Genomic DNA, 20710 nt, shown 5'->3' with positions numbered 1-20710 from the left:
GCGAATTATTGCCGAATTATTGAAAATATGAATAAAAAATTTATAATTTTTATTTTTAAATATAAATTGTCTTATATTTTATATCTTATATTTTATATTTTATACCGAATCTGTTTTTTAAGCTGAATTTTTCAATAAATTTAAAAATTAGAAAACGAATTTTATGCGTATAATATCCGTACCGAATTTTTGCCGAATCCGAATTAACTAACTATGGTTACAACTATATGAATCATATTTGGTTGGATGTAGTAGAAAGTGCTGTAAGTATAAATAATTTGTTTGGCTGCATACGGTTGAGAAATAATTTTTAAAATTTTATTATTTTATATATATGATGGTGAGATTACCTCCAATGTAAAAAAGAAAAATAATTTTTGTTTAAAAAATACTGAGGAGGTAAGCATACATTTTATTTAAAGTTACTCTCTCTAACTGCTGTAGCTAGAACTACGGCCAATTTGGGCGTAGTTCGAACTGCTACAGTTAGGTCTCCTCTTGCAGTTCCTCCTGCAACAGTTGGAGTTAAATACATCAAACTAAACACAAAATTTGTATTTACATATAGTTACAACTGCAGTATAATTGCAACTACATATAACCAAATGGCACCTAAAAGGAGTTGTTTAGTGCAACACTCCTCCAGAAGCACTTCATCAAACAACATCACCCCTTACAGCAACACCAAATAAGCCAAAGGATGAGAAAAATGGGCTCATCTTGTGTGAACAAGGAAAGGTGTAATTAGTCGCTAATACTACTAACTATTGGCTATTTATTATTGATTAAAATAGGTCCAACTTACTACCCTATGACAATAGGCCCGAGAGACTAATAAATTGAGCTAGATGAGTCTAATAAGTTGAGTAGGATTGCGGTCCACAATAGACCTAACGGTAAAAAGCCCAACAATAGACCTAAAGTCTAGATAGGTTGAGTCAGGTCGAAACCCGTGAGGCTTTGCAGCCGAGCTTTGAGTGCGACGGATGTACCCTTTCTATCCGTGCATACTTTTGGGATCGTTGGTCAGCGCTTACGATCCACAATTACTTGGTAGTTTTTATGCGGGCTTTGTTATGATTTTATTGGAACAGAAAATGGGCCGACCGGTCCGAGCATCAAGGTTTCTCAAAACTCGGCTTTCCATTTGCGAGTTCCCTAATCAATGTTCTAAAAATGTTATATTTAAGTAACAACAATGAGAGATCACTCTAATCCGCAGAATCCATAACATTTAGGCCCCGTTTGCATACCGGATAAAACAGCTCGAAGGATCAGCGAGTTCGCAACCTCCTACATCGAAATCATGGAGTCCTTTGTTAGGTCTTTATCGGCAAATGTACATACATTCGAGTGCTTCATTCACTTTGTCTAAAAACTTCAGCCCTACAATAATATGAGCATGAAAAGAGCATGATAACTGCTATGGGAGCAATAGCCAACAATTATTTAGTGTTATTAACCAACGAGGATAATACTTACTTTTTCTGAAGAAACAGTGCAGAGCTAAACCTGCGAATTCATTAAAAAATGAATTAGAACGCTAAATATAGAAAAAGAAACAGTTGAGAGGAGAAGAGAGATACAAAACAATGAGACAATGCAGAGTAGAACAGTGCACAGTTTCGCAGTGCAGAGGCTTTTACAGAACAATGTCCCAATTACTGAAGCTAAATGAGTAGGGGAAGCGCGAAATCTCGGAGAAAAACCATTCAAGGAGATCCTCTTAAAAAGACCATCATATGAGGGCTCTGTTACTGTGACATGTCTCTACTTACAGTCTCCACCGTCCGATGAATCGCACCATATTAATCAAGAAGATGAGAGAATTCATATAAAACAAAGCAAAGAGAGCAATATCAAAGAGCAACACTTTTTCTAAAGAAGGCCCAAAACAAAGCTCAGAACATAACACCAGAAAAAATATATATATATTCCGACCTATAAATCGACATGAAATGAAAGACCTAAGTCGACCGAGAGTGTATATGTGAAAATCGACAAAGTTCGTTCCAAGCTTTAACAATATAATTTTTTCTCCTGGTAGAGCTACAGCACATTTAGTCAATTTAAAGAACCCCATCTACAATTGATAGCAGCTAATTTTGTGGACATATGTTTAGTTTACAAGAATCCTATTAGATTCGAAAAGTCTCATGAAAAGGTTATTAGAGTAATAACTATAATCACAAAGCATCATCACCACAATCCACGAGGACTATTCCATAATATCTCCAAAGTAAGAACATAGAGCACTTATTAAAGAATTTAAGCACAAATATATAAAACAAAAGAAAATATGCGTATGCTTTCGATCTTGTTTGTAGAGAGTAAAGCCTCCAAACTGTTGTTTGAATCAAGTTTGTTCCAAAAAAAAAATCAGGTTTTTGGTTAGTACCTTCCAACACTGTTCTCCTGCGGTAGAAGTAAAAACTACAACTTGGAGCTTCTGGCTTTAGTGCCTCATAGCTCATTTGAGCTTTTCCACCGCAACAAAAGCTGCAGGTTCTTTTATTCACCAAATATCCAGAAACAGCTTCTCAGAAGTAGAGAAGCTGTCCCAAGAAACAGGCCAAACAAGTTGTCCTCATTCGCATTCATCTCTAGGGTCTAACAAATCTGATGCCCTTTCATTGGCACAGCCTTCAAAACAAAAAATTTACATTTCTAGTCCTTAATGAAACCAGCTTATCTTCTAGTTTGTATGATATTAGTGGCGCGACAAGAGCTACATCGCAGTCAAAACAACAAAGAAGGAAGAGCCAAAGAAATCATAAGGTTTTGAGATGAACTCAAGTACATTAGTTCGGAATTCGACCAGCAAGTTTATCTAGTAGCAGTCACTCAATGTAATGGTAGCACACAAGACATAGCTTATTGGGTTACCAAGTTATCAAAAATCACACACAGATTATTTATCCAGAATTTGTTCAAAGACTCGGTAGCATATGGAGATCCTTTCACTTGTATGGAAAGGATTCAGCCCCTTACATGGCCCTATAGAACACAAACTTGCAAACTAGCTATAACAGCATGATCAAGCGACGCAAACCCAACCTATCCAAGAACTATGAGGATCATAATGCAGTTCTGTTTTCACGCAACTATACTATCATCAGCCTTAATTATTTCAGCATGATGCATAGAAACATCAAAAAGACCCCCCGTGATTTGAGAGAGACAATCAAAACGGGAAGCGGCGAAATAAAGATAACAACATTTTGGGAACAAAATTTAAAATAAGCCTCGTGCACACTTCAGCGAAAATATTTGTTGATACATCCGTGTCCAAGCATGTTATTAAAAGCATTCTCACACTCTGTTTACCTCATCTCGTACATAAAGGTACTACTCCCTAACTTACATAACTCATTGTGTTATATCATTATCTAGACATTTTAATACTTGCATGATGAAGGTAATGAACGAATCCAATAAAAGAATCTAACAAAGTTGCTTTGGTTTGTTTTTCACATAGGAAAAAACTTTCAATGTATATCCATTTTTTTATATAGAAATCTGGAATAAACCATATTCTATTTCAGTATTTACATATATTTAACTCAAGTATGTATATTTATCTATGCAAAAATTGACAGCTATAATAATAACTGTAAAGGAGCCTCAATCTGACTCAAATACTGCATAACCACCATTGCTATCACACTAAAGAAAACTTTACAAAACAGGACAGAACTTGAATAGAAAGGACCAACAAAGAAAGAACCCATACGAACTAAACGAATCAAACTGAAATGATATCCACATTTTTGGCTTCTGAAGTTGGCATTTTCCAGGTTGGTTGCAATGGATAGCATTTCAAAAATTACAATAATATTTAATTTTCTTTAAAAACTAATCAAATGCTCATCACCGCTTTTGACATCCAGAAATGCCATCCCATATGCTACAAATCAGTAAAATGGGTAACATGACCCACTACAAATCAGTAAAATGGGTAACATGACCCACTTAACCATCTCTTCGTGATTCTATATGCTTATAATTTCTCATAAAAGCAACATCCACCCAAAGTCTCCTAAACAACACAACCATTATTTTCAAAAAAAAAAAAATTGTAGCCATGAGAATCACTATGTAAATATCTCATTCTCAACTGCGCTTTGTTCTGCAACAACTATCATAAATTCATAATGGCGAAGTAGTAGTAGAATCCCATTAATTAGCATTCACCTGAATATCCTTTGTGATTTTCCCATAATAATTGAACTAGATAATTGACGCAATGAAAATGGTGAGTTTTACAAGACACCCATTTAAGGATCAAGCTGGAAGAATTTCAGTAGCATTTTAGTCCATAGCCTCCTAATTGACAGTTCTGACCGACAATATCGAAATCATGCTACCTAAGCTAATCTATCATGGTACATATTACAGGAGTTCCTAACATGGTCGAGCAAACTATATATTGACCATCAATAACAAATTCGAAGATATCTTCAAATTCTAAATAAGATCATCTTGTCCTAGTAATAAAAATTTATTCACGCCGAACACTGAAAATCAATTCAAACATATGATCAAATATCTCATGACAACAGAGGAATTTGCAGAATTATTGACTTACCTACCAAAAGTGTGAAACAATTCCCATATTCATATCTTCTAAGCAGTTCAATGTGAAAAACATACAGCAATTTCCTCAGATCCATTAGAAACTCTCTGAATTCAGTAAAGCCAGCAGTGTAACTTACAATAGCAGTTGATTTTATATTGCTTCAAAATGACTAGGCCCAACGTACTTACAATAAAAACATCTGTGATCAAACAGACATCAACAATTCCAATAAAGGAATTTTGTTCCCAGTAAGTGAACAAAAGAAGACAGCCCTCCTCATGTTTCAGGGCACATGGTGTTCAGCCGGAAGGTAAGCATCCAAATACTTTATACTATCGTGTATCAAGTATCATCAACAATATAAATAGAATTAGCCTTCAAAACTGCTAATAAAGATTTAAGAGAACATTTAAAATAACAGCTGATACAAAAAACCCAACAGATACAAGTGCGCCTTTAGGAAAAAAAAATTATTATACAAGTGCGCCTTTGATCCTTATTCTGTTTGTAAAAATTTGTATTGTAATAGTGATTAGGACACGAGACAAAGATTTTAACTAAATTGCTGAGCATTCACCTTCAAACATCCTCACCACCGGAATGGCTCGACAAGCCATCCACACTCTTCAAACCCTCGGCCATCATTCGCGCCCGATTCTGCGCCTGCCTCTCCACGGCCACAAAGTACAAGCCTACACAATCAAGACGAACAATTATTAACAAAGAAAGACACAAGAATTGCTGAAAAAAATCATCTGAAATAGGAATGAAAATTAATTTTCCTATGAAAGACCACATACTTATTGCGCTCCCGATCGCGCATACCCACAGAATCCGCTGTGACCATTTCTCACCCACAACTCCTCTCGCCATCATCAGAGATCTCAAGAGCTTCTTTACTGCTGGATCCAAAACAATATCAATTAAAACAACCCTAATTTCAGAGTTCGAGAAACAATTTTTTTTCTCTGAAATTGGTAAACTTTAATTTGCACCCCCCCCCCCCCCCCCAAAAAAAAAAGTTTAGCTCATTTCACTTTGTTATACCGTGGTTCAAAAAGTTGCACTTCATTATTCTGTGATTTTATCTCTATTTTTATTCAAAAAATCTAGAAAAAACTTCAATTTGCACCCCCTGGGATTTTGCACATTTTTAGTTTGGTACTCTATGGTTTAAAGTGTTTTACCTTGCACCCTGTGGTTTTACCTTATCTCACCATTAAGAACTATTTTTAAGTAGGGTACGAAATTAATATATTTTGCAAACTACAAGTTGGCTATATAAAAATATAGGTTAGTACAATACTACAATTCGCCACCCTGTGGTTTGTAAAATATATTAATTTACTACCTTGTAGTTTATATATTTTATCAATTTAATACCCTACTTAACGACGGATCTTAACGGTAAGATAAAAGTAAAACCACGAGGTAGCTATGTGAAACACTTCAAACCACAGAATACCAAACTGAAAATACGCTGAACCACAGGGGTGTAAATTAAAGTTTTTCCAAAAATCTACTATCAAATAGGGTGGCAAAGTAAATTTTTTTGATAAAGAGTAGTTAAGTGTAACTTTATGAACCACAAGGTGGCAAAGTGAAAATGAGCTAAACCACAGAACAGTTGAGAGCAACTTTTGAATCACATGGTGATAAAGTGAAAAATAAGCCAAACCATTGGGGAGCAACTTGAAGTTTAGCCCTCTAAAATTTCAAGTTACTGTAGAAAGATATTCCATTATTTTATATTCAACACTATCTCTCACCCCTGATGCTGACACTTCTTTGTTAGGCCCACAATGTGAACTTGCAGCAAAACAAAAGAAGATGAAATGAGACCAGAAAATTGAAAAAATATTCAAAAGTCGAGACCTCCTACTCTAATGTCATGTGAAACAACCGTTTGTCTCCAAGACCTAGTTTGGTAATGCGGTGACTAAAGCCACCGCTTTTATATTTTGAAAGGTCCAAAAAATATCCAAAAGCGCTACAAATTTTTTCTCCTTTTGGTATAAAATTGCGCTGGCAACCACCACTGGAGACCGTCATCGGAGAAGCATGCAACCAAGGATCTCCGGCGGCAGTTGCAACCACAACTTCATAGTATAAAAATACTTTTAGATTTTTGGGGGCCTTCCACCGCATTACCAAACTAAACCTAAAAATGAATCCAACCATTACATTCAAAATTAGCCTCACACTTTTAACTTACATTAAACCAGAGAAAATTAAATCACACTAGGAACCTAAAAAGATTCAAACTTCTCAGATATCAAATGAAAGCAACCATAAAAGCTTAAGCTACTAGGGAACGACATTATAATAATATACACTCAATCAAATCGACCAATTATAACCCTAACTTAGATTATAACCAATTTAATTCAACGAATACACCATGAAATAGTCATAGGAGATACAGGAAAAGGCAGGAACAAGTAGAATCCAAACGGAGAACGACTACTAAGGTCAGATTTGATCAGGAAAACAACATTTTTCTTGTAAAAAGGATCGTTTTGCTTTAAGAAGATCGCAAAAATGGACAGAAAAGGCTAGGGTTTTGAAGTGGGTTTAGTGCTAGGTGCGTCGATGAAAACCTACAGCGCAATCACAACCAGGGCGAGTCCCGCCGTCTCCGCCGCCGATCTCCACTCCTGGGGCAGAGGTGGAGCCCTAGAGAGAGAGAGAGAGAGAGAGAGAGAGAGAGAGAGAGAGGAGGTTTTAGCGTAAAGGGGAAGAGAGAGAGAGAGAGAGAGAGAGAGAGAGAGAGAAGGGTTTGGGGTGGGGGGTGGTTCATGGCTCACGGCCGCTTGAGAGGGAAAAGGTCTTTATGCACCGGGTGTGCCACGTAATCTGTGGACCAAGCCAATCAGAACGCAAGACCTTTCCTGGGTAAAAATGTACCGAGACCCCTCAAGAATCAGTAAGTCTGATTTGGCCCATCAGCTTCTATTCTTTTGATTGAGACCCCTCTTAAAAAATTCGAGTTCTTATGCTATATTAGATAGAAAATTTTATCAAATTTAATAACTCTATTAGTTGTTAACCACTAATAAGACCATCTAATTAGCACATTTGCTTCAGGGGAAGCGTCAATTACATAATTTAATAAAGTTTAGAAAATCTAATTGTTGAAATTAAAAGTTTAGGGTATTCTTTGACAGAGTCTAATATACAGGGGTGTAAATGCATTGCATTGATCCCCAAGATTAATAAACCATACTGCAGGTGCAGTAGCAGGGATACCAATGGGTCAGATTCAGGACAAATTTTTCAACATTTGAATGCGAATCCAACAGATTTTGAAAATTTATATTCAAACCCGACTAAAATTCTGAAACCCAAACCCGAAATAATTACCTCTTTACCATGTCTCCAAACATATTATATTAAAAGTATAATTTTTAAAGTACAAGTTCAAATATAACACCAAACATTCATACATATATCATATAATGTAAAATCAATTCGGCTTTAGGTCGGATTCAAATTCGGATCGGATAGGGACAAAATCTACACCCGAATCCAAATCCGTCGGATTTTCGTTTGTTATATTTGTATTTGAAACCATATCCGTTTAGCACCAGATAAAATCCACCCTATTCGGATTCAGGGTCGGATAAGATTTTAGATATCCATAGCATCAACATCCCATGCAGAAGATCTGGAAAGTACAGTCCATAGCCACATGAAAATACATAAATTCCCATTGTTATTTTTTTTAAAATTGCATACATTAGCGCCCAAGAGTTCACCTCACCATCATGGTTCCATCAAACAAGCAAATACAATTTCATTTCCAACATAAAAACAAGACTAGTAGAATATATAATAATATATATAATATATGTGAGATATATATATATATATATATATATATATATATAATATATGCGATATGCGATAAACAAAAGCATCATTTAGTTGCCGATAATTCGCGGCCCTATACAACTGACTGTCTCCTCTGCAGTGTAGATGTCCTAAACCTCAGCTTTCTTGCCTCCCTTTCGCTAGTCAGCTTCTGCGATCGAGTTTTCGCCTGTTGAGGTTTGTTACACTCCTAGATCAGCTGGTGGACGAAAGTTACGAGAAATTCCGGAGTATTCCGATTGCATCCTCACCACCTGAACCTCCGTGGCAGAAAGACTCTGCTCCTTGTGTTTCCGCCGAAAGAGTCCCCACAGAGAAGGCAGACTGGATCTTTTCTTTCTCTGCCGCACCTCCTCGGCCCAATCCTGCAGGGGTGTCTTTGTGGACTCGTTGAATATCACGGCTTTGTACGTGCCGCCCATCTGAAATTCAATAAAATTCTGTCAGTAAGACCCAACAAACATTCACATTCATAACAGTTGGATCCATGCTATTGCAATTCGGAAGTAATTCAAGTGATCGTAGAAGGGACTTCTCTTGAAAGATGAGTTTGGGTCTTTTTCAGAAATTGAGCTTACAGCTAGGAAGCAGATCTCCTCAGTATCGCGGTGGTCAATGGCTAAACTAATATTTCCACTTTTACTAAACTTGATCGCAGCCAAATTCAATTATATCAAACCAAATGCCCCATATGCGGTTGTTTAGCTCTGGTTTCTGAAACAGCTTCTTTATTATAAAAGCAAAAGCTATGTGTTCGACAAATGAAAAATCTAAAGTTTGTAGTAAGAGCTTGAAGCCACAGCGAGTTTCGATGACCAGCTCTATTCAAACTACACTTCTGTGGAAGCTCTAGAAAGAGAAAATTTTGATTTCCGAATAATACGTAGGGTTAAGTACCTGAGTGACAATGGCATACAAAGGAAGAGTACTGTAGCTGCAGAGCACTTGTATGAGCACGCTGCCATTGATAAAACAACAGATTAAATGTTGGCTAAAAAGAAAAATTAAAAAGGTGAGAATCCTATTTTGTCGCTTAGTGACGAATAGGAAAATAAAATTCCTGTTCTCATAATTAAAAGTCACAAACCCTATAACGAGTCTGGGGATGAGATAGCCAATACTTTCCATGATGCACGAGTCAAATCCATAGGTGGTCTGCAAAATTTTAGGGAACGATCAGTGGCCATGTATTTCAAGAAAAATTTGACGGCCTATTCGCCTTGGCTTCTTGAGCAGCTTCTCTATTCCAAGAAGCAATAGCCAAGTGCCGGACAACGAAAATGTCCAGAGCTATTGCTTAAATGGGAAGCTCATTTGAGCTTTTCAGGCCAAAAGCATAAGCTAAAATTTGAAACTTTTGCTTTTGATATAGCTGGAAGCTTTGGATCTTAATTACAAAATAGAGTAAGTGCTTAGAACTATTCTTTATCACAAAAAGCACTTCTGCAGAAGCTCCATTCAAGGCGAACAGGCCCCAGGTGAGGTTCCCCGATGCAATTACCCATATCCAGAAGAAAAATGCAATCTCGAAGGAGTTTTGAAATAAGATGAAATGGATCAAGTAAAGGGCGATGCGGGGCCGCTGGAACCAGAAGTGCTCGTCAGATGGCCTCACTCTCACTCCTAGTGCGTCGTGTGTTTTATCGTTTAGTTTCTCCGCCACCTCTTGAGCCAACCGAGTTATTATGTGTTCTAGCTTCGCACCAACTATGAGCAGAAGCTAACAATTTTCTTCGAGTCAGTGTAAAATCTACTAGTTAGGTAAAAGAAATGTACATTCCTCACCTGACCTATACACATTTTGAGATGGGTACCAGAAATCGACGAATTTTGATTTTACTATCTAGCTTTTAGTATTTATAACTTGAGAAAATTCTGTCAAGTTCTGTCCAACTAAACGTTTTCCCCTAAAAAGGGTTACAGAAAATTCTGTCAAGAAATACAATATTCCGCCGAGCAACAGAACATTCAGTTAGGCTGCAATCTATTCTGTTTTTTTGTTTAAAAAAAAGAGTACTGTTAGTGTTTTGACTCGAAGAGGCAATTAGAATCAAATATACTGTAAGGCTAGATATTTAAATCAAAATTCTGAAATTTAGACTCCCGATTTGAAAATGCACCATAGTACAGGTAAGCATATTTTTGCTGATTTTTTATGAAAATTGGAAATCAAATAAAAGCTCAACTTGCAATTAAAGCTATAACCTCGTAGCGAAAGAGACACTGGCAGAGTAAATTACTTAAAAAACGAAGTGATATTCTAACAGAGCTCTCGATACTTACAAGAAGAGGCAAGAACGATAACCAAAAGTATGTGTGCCAACCTGCATTGCAACATAAATTATGAAATAGATTGGACTGCGCAACCATAACATAAAATACACCAATTTAGGATTGACGGAAACATACGTATTTATAATAAAATTTTCCAGCAAAACTAAATATTAAATATAGAGATACTATCCAAAGCGACCAATGCAATCTATAATTAGCCGTCTCCCACGTATGATCTGAGAAATTTTCTGAAGGACAAGGAAAGAAAGAAAACCTTAATCTGGATAGCTGAATCGTATTGAACTACGTTAATTAAGTGGAAGGTTATTTTCGACTCAAACCTCACGAGTTACGATGCTTATCAAATTCATTATTCAGAATTTCCATTCATAGTTTTTAATTTACCGCTCATTTATCTTTCCATTGCCATTCCAAGGATCCATTAAAATGAGAGAGCAATTATGTATTTGTTATCAAATACATCTCTATTGCACCAAACAACTTCTATCAGCAAAGCGATTATTCAACTCTTTTAAGAGAGTCATATTGTTAAGTAAAGATGTTCAGGAAAATAAAATAAAAATAAAAAAAAGCAGAATAATCAAGATGACAACAACTCTAACTGCACTATATATGGCCTCTAATTCATTTTTCTCACAATGTAGTAAATCACTTTGGCCTCATAAACATAATATCCTGCAAGGGAAGAATAATTAAGTTTTCACTATGGCTAAAAATTTAAAAGCCCAGGTCACAATTCAATTAACAAAAAAATATAAATATATAAATAAAAAATAAAAATTTCCGACACCATACAAAAATTGCACGAAAAGCACTAGAAGCTCTATCATTAACTTGACCGTAAGTAGACAGAAACTCAAACCTAAGCACAAATTCTTACCTCAAAAAAAAAAAAAAAAAAAATCACCATTATTTCTAAGTTACCATTTATATTCAGCAACAGGAAGATGACGACAAAGAGCCAGAGATACCAGCTGCAAATGAAATTCATATGTTCAAAATACCAGCCTCCCTTAAAAGCAAGATCACTTTCAACAAGGAATATCTGGCAAGCTGCATATTATGGAAATTACCTTATGCCGACAACTTTTTTAAAATCATCCTCAAGAGCACGCATCATGTAGTCGTGAAAATCAAACTTTGGATTTCGCGGCCAATGAGTCTCATATAATAAAAAAATTAAAACAATTCATCAATGTCCTCTCCAACTAGTAAAACCATGTGCAGTAAATACAAGAAAATCAACGATCACAATTTAGAATGCTGTTGAGCTTTTTACCATGATGAATCCTGCTCTTAATGCTCTGTAATCTGATTTCGAGACCGAATCATGAAATTGCTTGACGAAGGATATCTAGAATCAAAAAGGATCAAGAACATATGAATTATTTCTGTAAATCTGGCATTATCGGATGCTACCAATAAAGATTTTGAAGGAATAAAATCTTTAACAAAATAATAGATGTCTAAATTTTGTTTTGTGGTAACAGATTTATCAGTGCTGAACACAATTCATTTGCAGATGGTGGAGATAAATGTAAGAGTTATTAGTAATGCTTTTAGCATGCATTATTTTCCAAAAAGCACCCAGATGATCCGGTACTTTTGCGGCTATGAAAATGGCCAAATCAATTTGCCTACAAAACACAAAAACCACCACTCTAAAAGATATTCCAGATGTTAACAAACAAGGAATCATGTTTACAATGTAGTTTTCTTGATGAATAGTGAATTGAATGATTTTGCTCAACTCTTAATAACATTATGTATACAGTTCATACCTTTTCGCAAGTCCTTACTTGTTAAGTTCCATGTAATGCTGATGCAATATAGATTGTATTCTATTTATCAAAATTTGAAACAGATGTGAATACATCCGACATTGATTCATATCCCAACCTATATTAATCAAATATGGTTTTCAAAACTTATATCACTTAATATTCCTATCACTGTTCTGATCCGGTGAAGTTTTCGACCTATGTAAGAATGATAATACCGAAAAGTTTGCATGAAAAGCAAAATAGTATGGAAATGAGACCCAATAAAGGGTATCTCTAACATTTGATGATGGCTTCCATGTCATTTTTTTCACATAAGATGCAAATCTTAGTGTTGGAATTAAGCCATTTACTGCAATTATAGTGTCCTTCTGACGAAGTGCGGTATACAAAATCTCCATGCCAGCGGCATATCAATCCCTCGTGTCAACAACCCAAATAGTGACACCCGGTGCTAACAAGTACTTCACCTTTTCAACCAAATTTAAACCATACTAAAGTTGAAAATTGCAGTCGTAAGCAATTCTATCAAGTAAAAAAAAAAAAAAAAAGACAATAAAAAGTAAGACTAAGTGTAGCCAAGATCTGTAGTGAGTGAGAGAGAATTGAGTTCTCATTTTAGCATCTCCAAGCACATAAGAAGCATAGGAAAGTAAGGCAAAGCAGTTCATATTGGACAATTAATAATCTCTTTGAAAAGAATAAGAATATGAGAAATTGATTGACTTATTTAATCAATATACACAACATGTCTCATTCCATACAAGCTGAGATCGATAACTTACGATCCAGCTTACAACAGCCGACCTTCTCCAAAATCCAATTGCACGCTCCTTGACAAACTCATGGTGTTCACTTGCTGGTTTTTGTGCGGCTTCTATTTTAAAAAACAAGAAAAGGAAAAGAAACCGACAGCATAAATAAAAGTAAACCAAGAAAACATTAAAAAAAAGGATATTACCTATATCCTGTTTTGGGATGTCCCGCTGAATTTGTTTCTCCCAATGCTTCCACTGTCTAATCTACAAAAAATTCAAAAAAAAAAAAAAGAAAGATAAAACTTTGGTTCCTTTCTCTAGCAATGTTATTTGTGCTCAAAGCCTCGAAGATATACCTTAGCTCCTCCTAGAACCATTGTGGAAGCACTAAAAATAACATGGACAACCGCAAGTACAAAGATAAAGATATGCAGTTGGTGTAATGCCTCAAGTGATAACAACGGTTTCTCGTCCTACAATCAGAAGATGATGTACAGATCGAGTAAAAGCATTTAAAGAAAATTGTAACTAGTTTAAATAGATAAATAATTCATTCTTAAAGCCAGTCAAATTGTAAAGGACCTTCTAAGCATATCTAGCAGGAGGGTTCAGTATTGTGTACAAAACCATTATAATAAATTAAGTAATGCATCGTGATTAACCTAAATTTTCAACGAAGATTGCTCGTTTGTCTTAATGAGTTCAAAAATGCAGGTAGTAGAAAAGGCTTCTAAAGCTTACTTGCTAATAATGGACGAGGAAACGTAGAAAATCAACTTCTATACTGAACCAACTCAAGTTATTCTCTTTAAAGTAGCTCTATTTTGTTAAAAAAAGGTAAACGAAAAAGAACAGTATTTGCAACAAACTTCAAGACAGTTATCAAGACTACTTTTGCAGAAATTCATATAATTCTTTATTAAGTATAAATTTGGGCAAAGTAAGGTGGCATCACAGAAAGCACGCTAATAAAATTAAAGAAAAAGGCAAGAAATTTTAAAAGCTAGAATGTAGGATAACCCCATTAAATAGCACAAATTTCACATTGTCCCCTGAAACATTAGAACTTCTACATTACCCTCTTAAGAAGCAAAGTGGCATACATCAAGTAAGGAACACTGGAGGAGGAAGGATAAGTGACAGAAAACTTGTAGTTTAAGGGGGGGTAGAAATAAGTCTCAACTTTTCAAGATGGCACAGTGAAAATCATGATATTTGCCTTTATTTAAATGATTGTTTATAATTTTACAAAAAAGATTCCTGAAGGCACAAAAATTCTACCTTGCTTGTGCAATAGTCAGCACCGGATACTTCGGACAAGAGCCTCCTTGTATTCCACTTCTGCCCATTATAAAGTCCTAATTGGTCATAAGTTTCTTGTGTAGGCAGGGCGCTTTCCTTCTCACATGGAAGCATGTGAGAAACGAAACTTTCTGGGACGCAAACGTGGCTAATAAGGCCTTGGAAGACGGTTAATAGAAGAGAAATGAATCCGAGAAGCATTAACTCTGCATGCAAATATAAAACAACCCCATAACGTTCTAAACAATCTTATGCCGAACTTTCTTTTTACCATAAAGCCCTAATTAATAAGAAAACAAGAGACGCTAACAATGCAACACCTAAAAGTTTTTAAAATTTCCTTTTTCCAACACACAAACTGCTAATGGAGCTGGAAAGTCGTCTCTGAACCTCTCAGTGAAATAGATGAAACTAGAAAACCTTTAGGTAGAGGAAACATAAATAATAAAATAAAATAAGGAAAAAAATTACAGAGTAGTTAGCGTCCGTTGAAATAGAAATACTCACGAGTTCTCCAATTAAATCCTGGTCATATTAGCTAGTCAATTAAAAAATTTTAATCAAGAAAGAGATAAAAGTTACTTAATAATAGCAAGTGCCACAAAAAGAGTCTAGGAGCAGGCGGTGTAAATATTTATGAAGGAAAACGACTCTTTACCAAATTATAGAATTAACATGAAATTAGTCTAAATGATGATAAAATGCGCATCTCTAAGTAAAAGTAGGCAAGCTTTCCATTTAGCAAATATTAACACCTGTGATCTAAACAGTACTGAAACAAAAGAAAGTACAGTTTCAAACCATGCTAACCTTCTTTTAATTTCTCTAAAGCCCGAACAAGTGCATCTTGCTTCTTTCTCTTTAAGAACTGCATCATTTACAAGTAAATAAAGTTAACAAACAATCCATAGAATTTAAACTAAATAATGACATTTTTCTTAGACTTATAAGCAAAAACAGCACACTGCTCTTGTAGTCATTTAAACGTAGAATGCTCACTTTACTCTTTACTGCATTTAGAAAGCTAATTTAACATAAGTTTTGTCTCGTCAATTGAACTCTCTTAGGGAAAAATACAGTAGGCTTAACCAATAAAAAAAGCGATAAATGCACCAGAAACACCTGAACCTCAGCCCATTTACAAACAGTCACCTACAGTTTAAAATTTTGTACATCGGCACTCAAACATTCAAAATTTTGCAATTAACCACAAGTTTATATTCCCTGAATTTAAGGAGACTAACACTAGTGAAATAGTCAAGAGACAATAAAGAATAAAGAACATAAAGGACCTTCTTGATGTCAAAACTCAATCTGGTTATAAAAAATCAATTTTAGTATTTGATTGCTAAAGATTCAATCTAATATCTGTAGCGTCAAGAAGACAATCTATATGGCTAGCATCCATTGATCATTGGGTCAAAAAGTCCGTCAATTTAAATAGGCAATTCATAAGTTTAGGGCCATTTGATCGGACGTAATTGTAACAAACGGTTAAAAATACAATCTTTATATAGCTACATGCATCTTATTTGATTAGATATAGTAGAAAAGCACTGCAAATATAAATAATCGTTTGGGCGTATGCAGTTAGAAATTGTATATCCAAAATTCAATCACTTCATTGTTCATTCATGGGGAGGTAAGATTACCCCCAATATAATCTTAAGTAGATAAGTTTACCTCTTGTTTAAAAATATCATCTTCAACTGCTACAGTTGGAACTACAGCCAAATTTGGGCGTATATAGTTCCAATTATCGCAGTTGAGCCTCATTACGCAGTTCCAACGGCAGTAGTTGGGTTCAAATGCACCAAACCAAACACTAAATTTGAATCTGTATCCAATTAAAATTGTAGTCCAATTGCAATTACTTGTAGCCGAACGGTCCCCTGGATGGTTAACTGCAACCATCTCAAAGTTCATGTTCCAAATACTAAATTGGTGAAACGTGCAGAACTTACCTGAACTACGGACTATTTTGAATTGATCACGCAACCTTTCAAAAATTTAATTTTACTACCCAGCATTTCAATTTGTCTGATTTGAGTCAGTCAACGGCACTTTACTCAAAAATCTGAATGCGTCATTTATCTCTTCATGCAATTCTCGCGACTATAAATTCATTTAAATAAGCAATTAGCTCAAATTTTGAAATCAAAGTGCCGTCAACTCACTCAAATCAAACAAACTGAAAGTTCGGCTAGTTTTGATGCATTTAACTCTAATAATAAGCGTGCATGGATTATAACAAGACCTTTCCGAGGTAATGGATGAAGCGCTCGACGGCGAGGGAGATGACGACGATGACGGTGCAGACGGCGGCGACCACCCACGTCGGCTCGTACTCCAGCGTGTCGCGGGAAGAAGACATCGCCTCTCGATTCCGACCCTCGAAAGACGATCTCGATCTTGCTTCCTCTTCTCTCCCTCTTCCTCGTCCTCGCACTCCTCCAAGAAGAAGAAGAAGAACACATTCGCACCCTCCTCGCCATGGGTATAAACCCTAAATTGAGGGGGGGAGGAGATGGAGATGGTGTTTGGAGGAGAAGGAAAGAATCAGGGCGTGCGTGTGAGGAGGGTGGGGGGAGAATAAAGGGTAAGAGATATGTACAGAGAGAGAGAGAGAGAGGGGAAGGTGAAGGAGAAAAGCTGTTNAAAAAACTTCAGATAACCATCTATATTTATCGAATATTTACTTTAGTATCCTTTAATTTTAACTTTGTCACTGATTTAAGAAAAAAATAATAATAAAATTGATAACAAAAAGAGAAAAACGAAACCACAGGGGGGCAAATTGATACGTTTTAAACCACAGGGTACTAAAGTGAGAAAGCACGAAACCATAGGGGGGGGTTTTTGAAGTTTTCCCAACAAAAATTAAAGATAGTCCCTCTCATTTTAAGGGTGAAGTGCTGCGTCTGAGGCCATCTGACACAATCTGTAGTTGAGTTGAGATCCTTTCTCTCTCGCCTCCTACCCAGCCTTGTTCCTACTTACATCTTCGAAACACCTTTATTAAAATCTAACTTTTTTTTTCAGATGAATGAAAAAGAACCCAAAGGAATAATTTCTCGTTCTTCTTTCATTAAAAAATTCATTTCACTAGTTCTTTGTTGTTTCTCGTTTCTTTATTTCTAAAAATTAATAAAAAAAAATTCTCCACATACTCACAACTCACGTCCCAATTGCATAAAAAGTTCATGTAATTGATTCTCATCTAACATCCCACGCTCTCACTTTTTTCTTCTCTTTTTTTTTTTGAGAGAGATAGGCAGCATGCTACCCGCTTTATTTATTTCATTTAGAAATAAACTTAGTTGAAAATGTGAATCAACGAGAATTCGAACTTGAAATCTCGGGTACCAAACTTTGCCACTTGCGCTAGAGACAGTTGGTACATCCCACACTTTTAACCCGTAAACTTTGCCACTTGCGCTAGGGACGGTCGGTACATCCTAGGGGTGGCAATCCAGCTCGCTGTTCGCGAGCCAGCTCGTGTTCAGCTCGAAATGAGCTCGAGATCGGCTCGCTCATTTAGTAAACGAGCCGAACACGAGCTAAATTTTTCAGCTCGTTTAGTAAACGAGCCGAACACGAGCTAGGGTCAGCTCGCTCGTGTTCGGCTCGATAATAGCTCGAATACATATATTTTATATTTATATAATTTATTTAATTTATATTTATATATATAAATTATATTAATATAAAATAAATGTAATTGAGCTGTTATCGAGCTGAACACGAGCTAGGGTCAGCTCGCTCGTGTTCGGCTCGATAACAGCTCGATTATATTTATTTTTTTATTAATATAATTTTTATATATTATATATATTAAATATAAAATATAGATTATTAATTTTAAATTTTTTAGCCCAACTTTAAAAAAAAGCTCAGCTTATTTATAAAAAAAAGCCCATAGCCCATTTATATACAGAATTTCTCCTTTTTCACTCATAGTCCAGGCCCATGAAATAAATTTTACTATTTCTATTCCCAATCCCTCGTCACGCTCTACTCTCACACCTCGCCGCCTCGCCCTCTTCATCCGCACCTCCGCCTCTCCCAATCCTCTTCTCCCTCCTCCGTTTCTTCCCCCCATCCTCTCCTTCTCCTACCCATTGCCGCATCACCTTCCCCTCTGCTATAGCGAGGACACCTTCGTCCACCTCATCTGTGATCCGAGCCCTTGGCCGCACCTCATGCCCCAGCCGCTCTCTGCTTCTTCCTCTCCCTCCCCTCCTTCGACACCCGCCCCTCCGCCCGCTCCCTTAACGCCCTCCTCTTCGCCCTTCTCCGCAACCGCCACCCCTGCCTCACCGCCACCTTCTTTCGCCGCTATGATTCTTCCTCCCCTTCGTGCTAGCCACGAGCTCGAGCCGAACACGAGCCAGCTCGAATAAGTTGCGAGCCGATCACGAGCCGGCGTTTTCGAGCTCGTGACGAGCTCGAGCCGAAGACGAGCCGACCTTGAAGACGACGAGCCGAGCTCGAGCTGGCTCCAGCTCGCTCGAGCTCGGCTCGTTTACAGCCCTAGCCAACTCAGAGGGAAACACATTCGAGAATGACAGTGTTGGCCCCTTCCATATCTCGGCAGATGACCGGAGCTCCACCGACCTACAGCTAGGCAGATAGGGCTTCAGCTAGACCCGGCAAACGGGTGGGTTGGGTAACCCGTGGACGGGTCATTATACCCGCGGGTTATTTGGGCATGGATAAAATTTATCCGTAAATTTTTGGATAGCCAACATCTTTACTCATACCCGCCCGCGGGTGGGCAGATGGGTATGCGGGTTGCCCGCAATTTTTTTTTCTTTTTCCTCTTATATTTTTTAAATGCAAATGCATATAAATAAGTTTTAAAAATATAGCATAATTCATTATTTAAAATATCATAACATACAATAAAAATATTTAAAGTCTTAAAACAAAAAAATTTCGTAATATAAAAGACGCGGTAAGAAATTAGGGTTAGAATTTTTAAGATGGATAAATAAAAATATATGTATTTTAATTAAGAAAATATATTTTTTAATTAAAAAGTATATGAGCGGGTACCCGTGGGTACCCGCAGGTTACCCAAAATGCCCACAGCTTAATGGGTACCCACCCGTTTTATCCGTAATTTTTTGGGTTTGAAAAGTTGGTACCCATACCCGCAAATTTGCGGGTAACCCGCAGGCACCCGCGGGTATGGGTCGAGATTGCCAGGTCTAGCTTCAGCGCCCGCACCAGATAGAGCGACGACAGCAGGCACACAGTGGTTGAGTCTATGCAGTCCAAATTGAGAATTTCACTACAGCAAATCATGTGGTGGCAAATATTATTTTGATTTTTGATCTGTATATGATTTTTAAAAAATAAATAAGAATAAAATGTAAATTTTTGGATTAGATATATTATTCGTAAATTGGCCAAAAAAAATAAGCAGATCTTTTGGATAAAATTCCTTTCTTCGGCATAATTAATTAATTCACGAATTATTGACAAATTATTAAAAATTTTTATGAATGTTTGGAATATGTAGATCATGAAAAAGATGAAGATGAGGACGACAATGAACTTTGCTATTAGTTTTTTTAATTAATCTATTCTATTTTGTAGCTCTCTATTTTTATATTCTTAAAAATTATAATTATTTATGCTATTAGTATAAATTTAGATAAAATATTGTAATTTAATAGCCGAATTTTTTATCTAGAATTTCTAATTGGTGAACGTACAATTTCTATATAAATCACATATCCTAATAATAGACGAACCCATTTTTAAGTCGTATTTTTCAATGAATTTATAAATTGAAATACAAATTTTATTCGCATTAATACCTTTACAGGATTTTTGTCGAATCCAAAGTAACTAACTATGATTGTAACCATAAACTCAAATGGATGCAAATGGATCCGAGTTTATGGAGCACCCACCCCGATCCGCCCCAAATAGGAGGAAGCCTGCTATACAGGAATTGTGTTGCATCATCTATATTCAGTCAATTACATATAGGGCGCGTTTGGTTTGAAGTTGGAATCAGAATCGGAATCGGAATCGAAATAAGCTGGAATCAGAATCGGAATAACTCATTACCTAATTCTGTTTGGTTCATTATCTGAATCAGAATCGAA

General features: G+C 36.3%; 2 protein-coding genes and 1 long non-coding RNA gene across 8 annotated transcripts; all 3 read right to left on the bottom strand.

Annotated features, from left to right (window-relative positions):
- LOC109725148 lies at positions 721–2242 on the bottom strand. The gene is made up of 2 exons (XR_002220201.1): positions 1483–2242; positions 721–1386 (listed from the first exon to the last, which is right to left on the bottom strand). It is a non-coding gene; the product is annotated as an uncharacterized LOC109725148 (long non-coding RNA).
- Positions 4708–7242, bottom strand: LOC109724582. 3 transcript variants are annotated; one of them, XM_020253449.1, is made up of 4 exons: positions 7184–7227; positions 6349–6388; positions 5380–5478; positions 4708–5271 (listed from the first exon to the last, which is right to left on the bottom strand). In XM_020253449.1, the coding sequence occupies exons 3-4, from the start codon at positions 5453–5455 to the stop codon at positions 5159–5161; spliced, it is 189 nt and encodes a 62-aa protein (XP_020109038.1). In that variant the 5' UTR covers positions 5456–5478; positions 6349–6388; positions 7184–7227; the 3' UTR covers positions 4708–5158. The 3 variants fall into 3 exon arrangements, with proteins under 3 accessions (XP_020109038.1, XP_020109037.1, XP_020109039.1); XM_020253448.1 differs by lacking the exon at positions 6349–6388 and having other exon boundaries at positions 7184–7242; XM_020253450.1 differs by lacking the exon at positions 6349–6388 and having other exon boundaries at positions 5380–5481; positions 7184–7238.
- Positions 8439–17239, bottom strand: LOC109724952 (MLO-like protein 13). 4 transcript variants are annotated; one of them, XM_020253948.1, is made up of 14 exons: positions 16846–17237; positions 15399–15456; positions 14568–14794; positions 13643–13759; positions 13490–13550; positions 13314–13405; positions 12027–12101; positions 11821–11909; positions 11672–11721; positions 10736–10776; positions 9954–10172; positions 9540–9607; positions 9350–9410; positions 8440–8874 (listed from the first exon to the last, which is right to left on the bottom strand). In XM_020253948.1, exons 1-14 carry the CDS (start codon positions 16960–16962, stop codon positions 8635–8637), a joined length of 1515 nt encoding a protein of 504 aa, XP_020109537.1. In that variant the 5' UTR covers positions 16963–17237; the 3' UTR covers positions 8440–8634. The 4 variants fall into 4 exon arrangements, with proteins under 4 accessions (XP_020109540.1, XP_020109537.1, XP_020109538.1 ...); XM_020253949.1 differs by having other exon boundaries at positions 14568–14719; XM_020253951.1 differs by lacking the exon at positions 9954–10172 and having other exon boundaries at positions 8439–8874; positions 16846–17239.

Source organism: Ananas comosus, linkage group 19, assembly GCF_001540865.1.
Source record: "Ananas comosus cultivar F153 linkage group 19, ASM154086v1, whole genome shotgun sequence".
In the NCBI taxonomy this organism is placed as follows: Eukaryota; Viridiplantae; Streptophyta; class Magnoliopsida; order Poales; family Bromeliaceae; genus Ananas; species Ananas comosus.
This window is presented reverse-complemented; position numbering and strand designations above follow the sequence as displayed.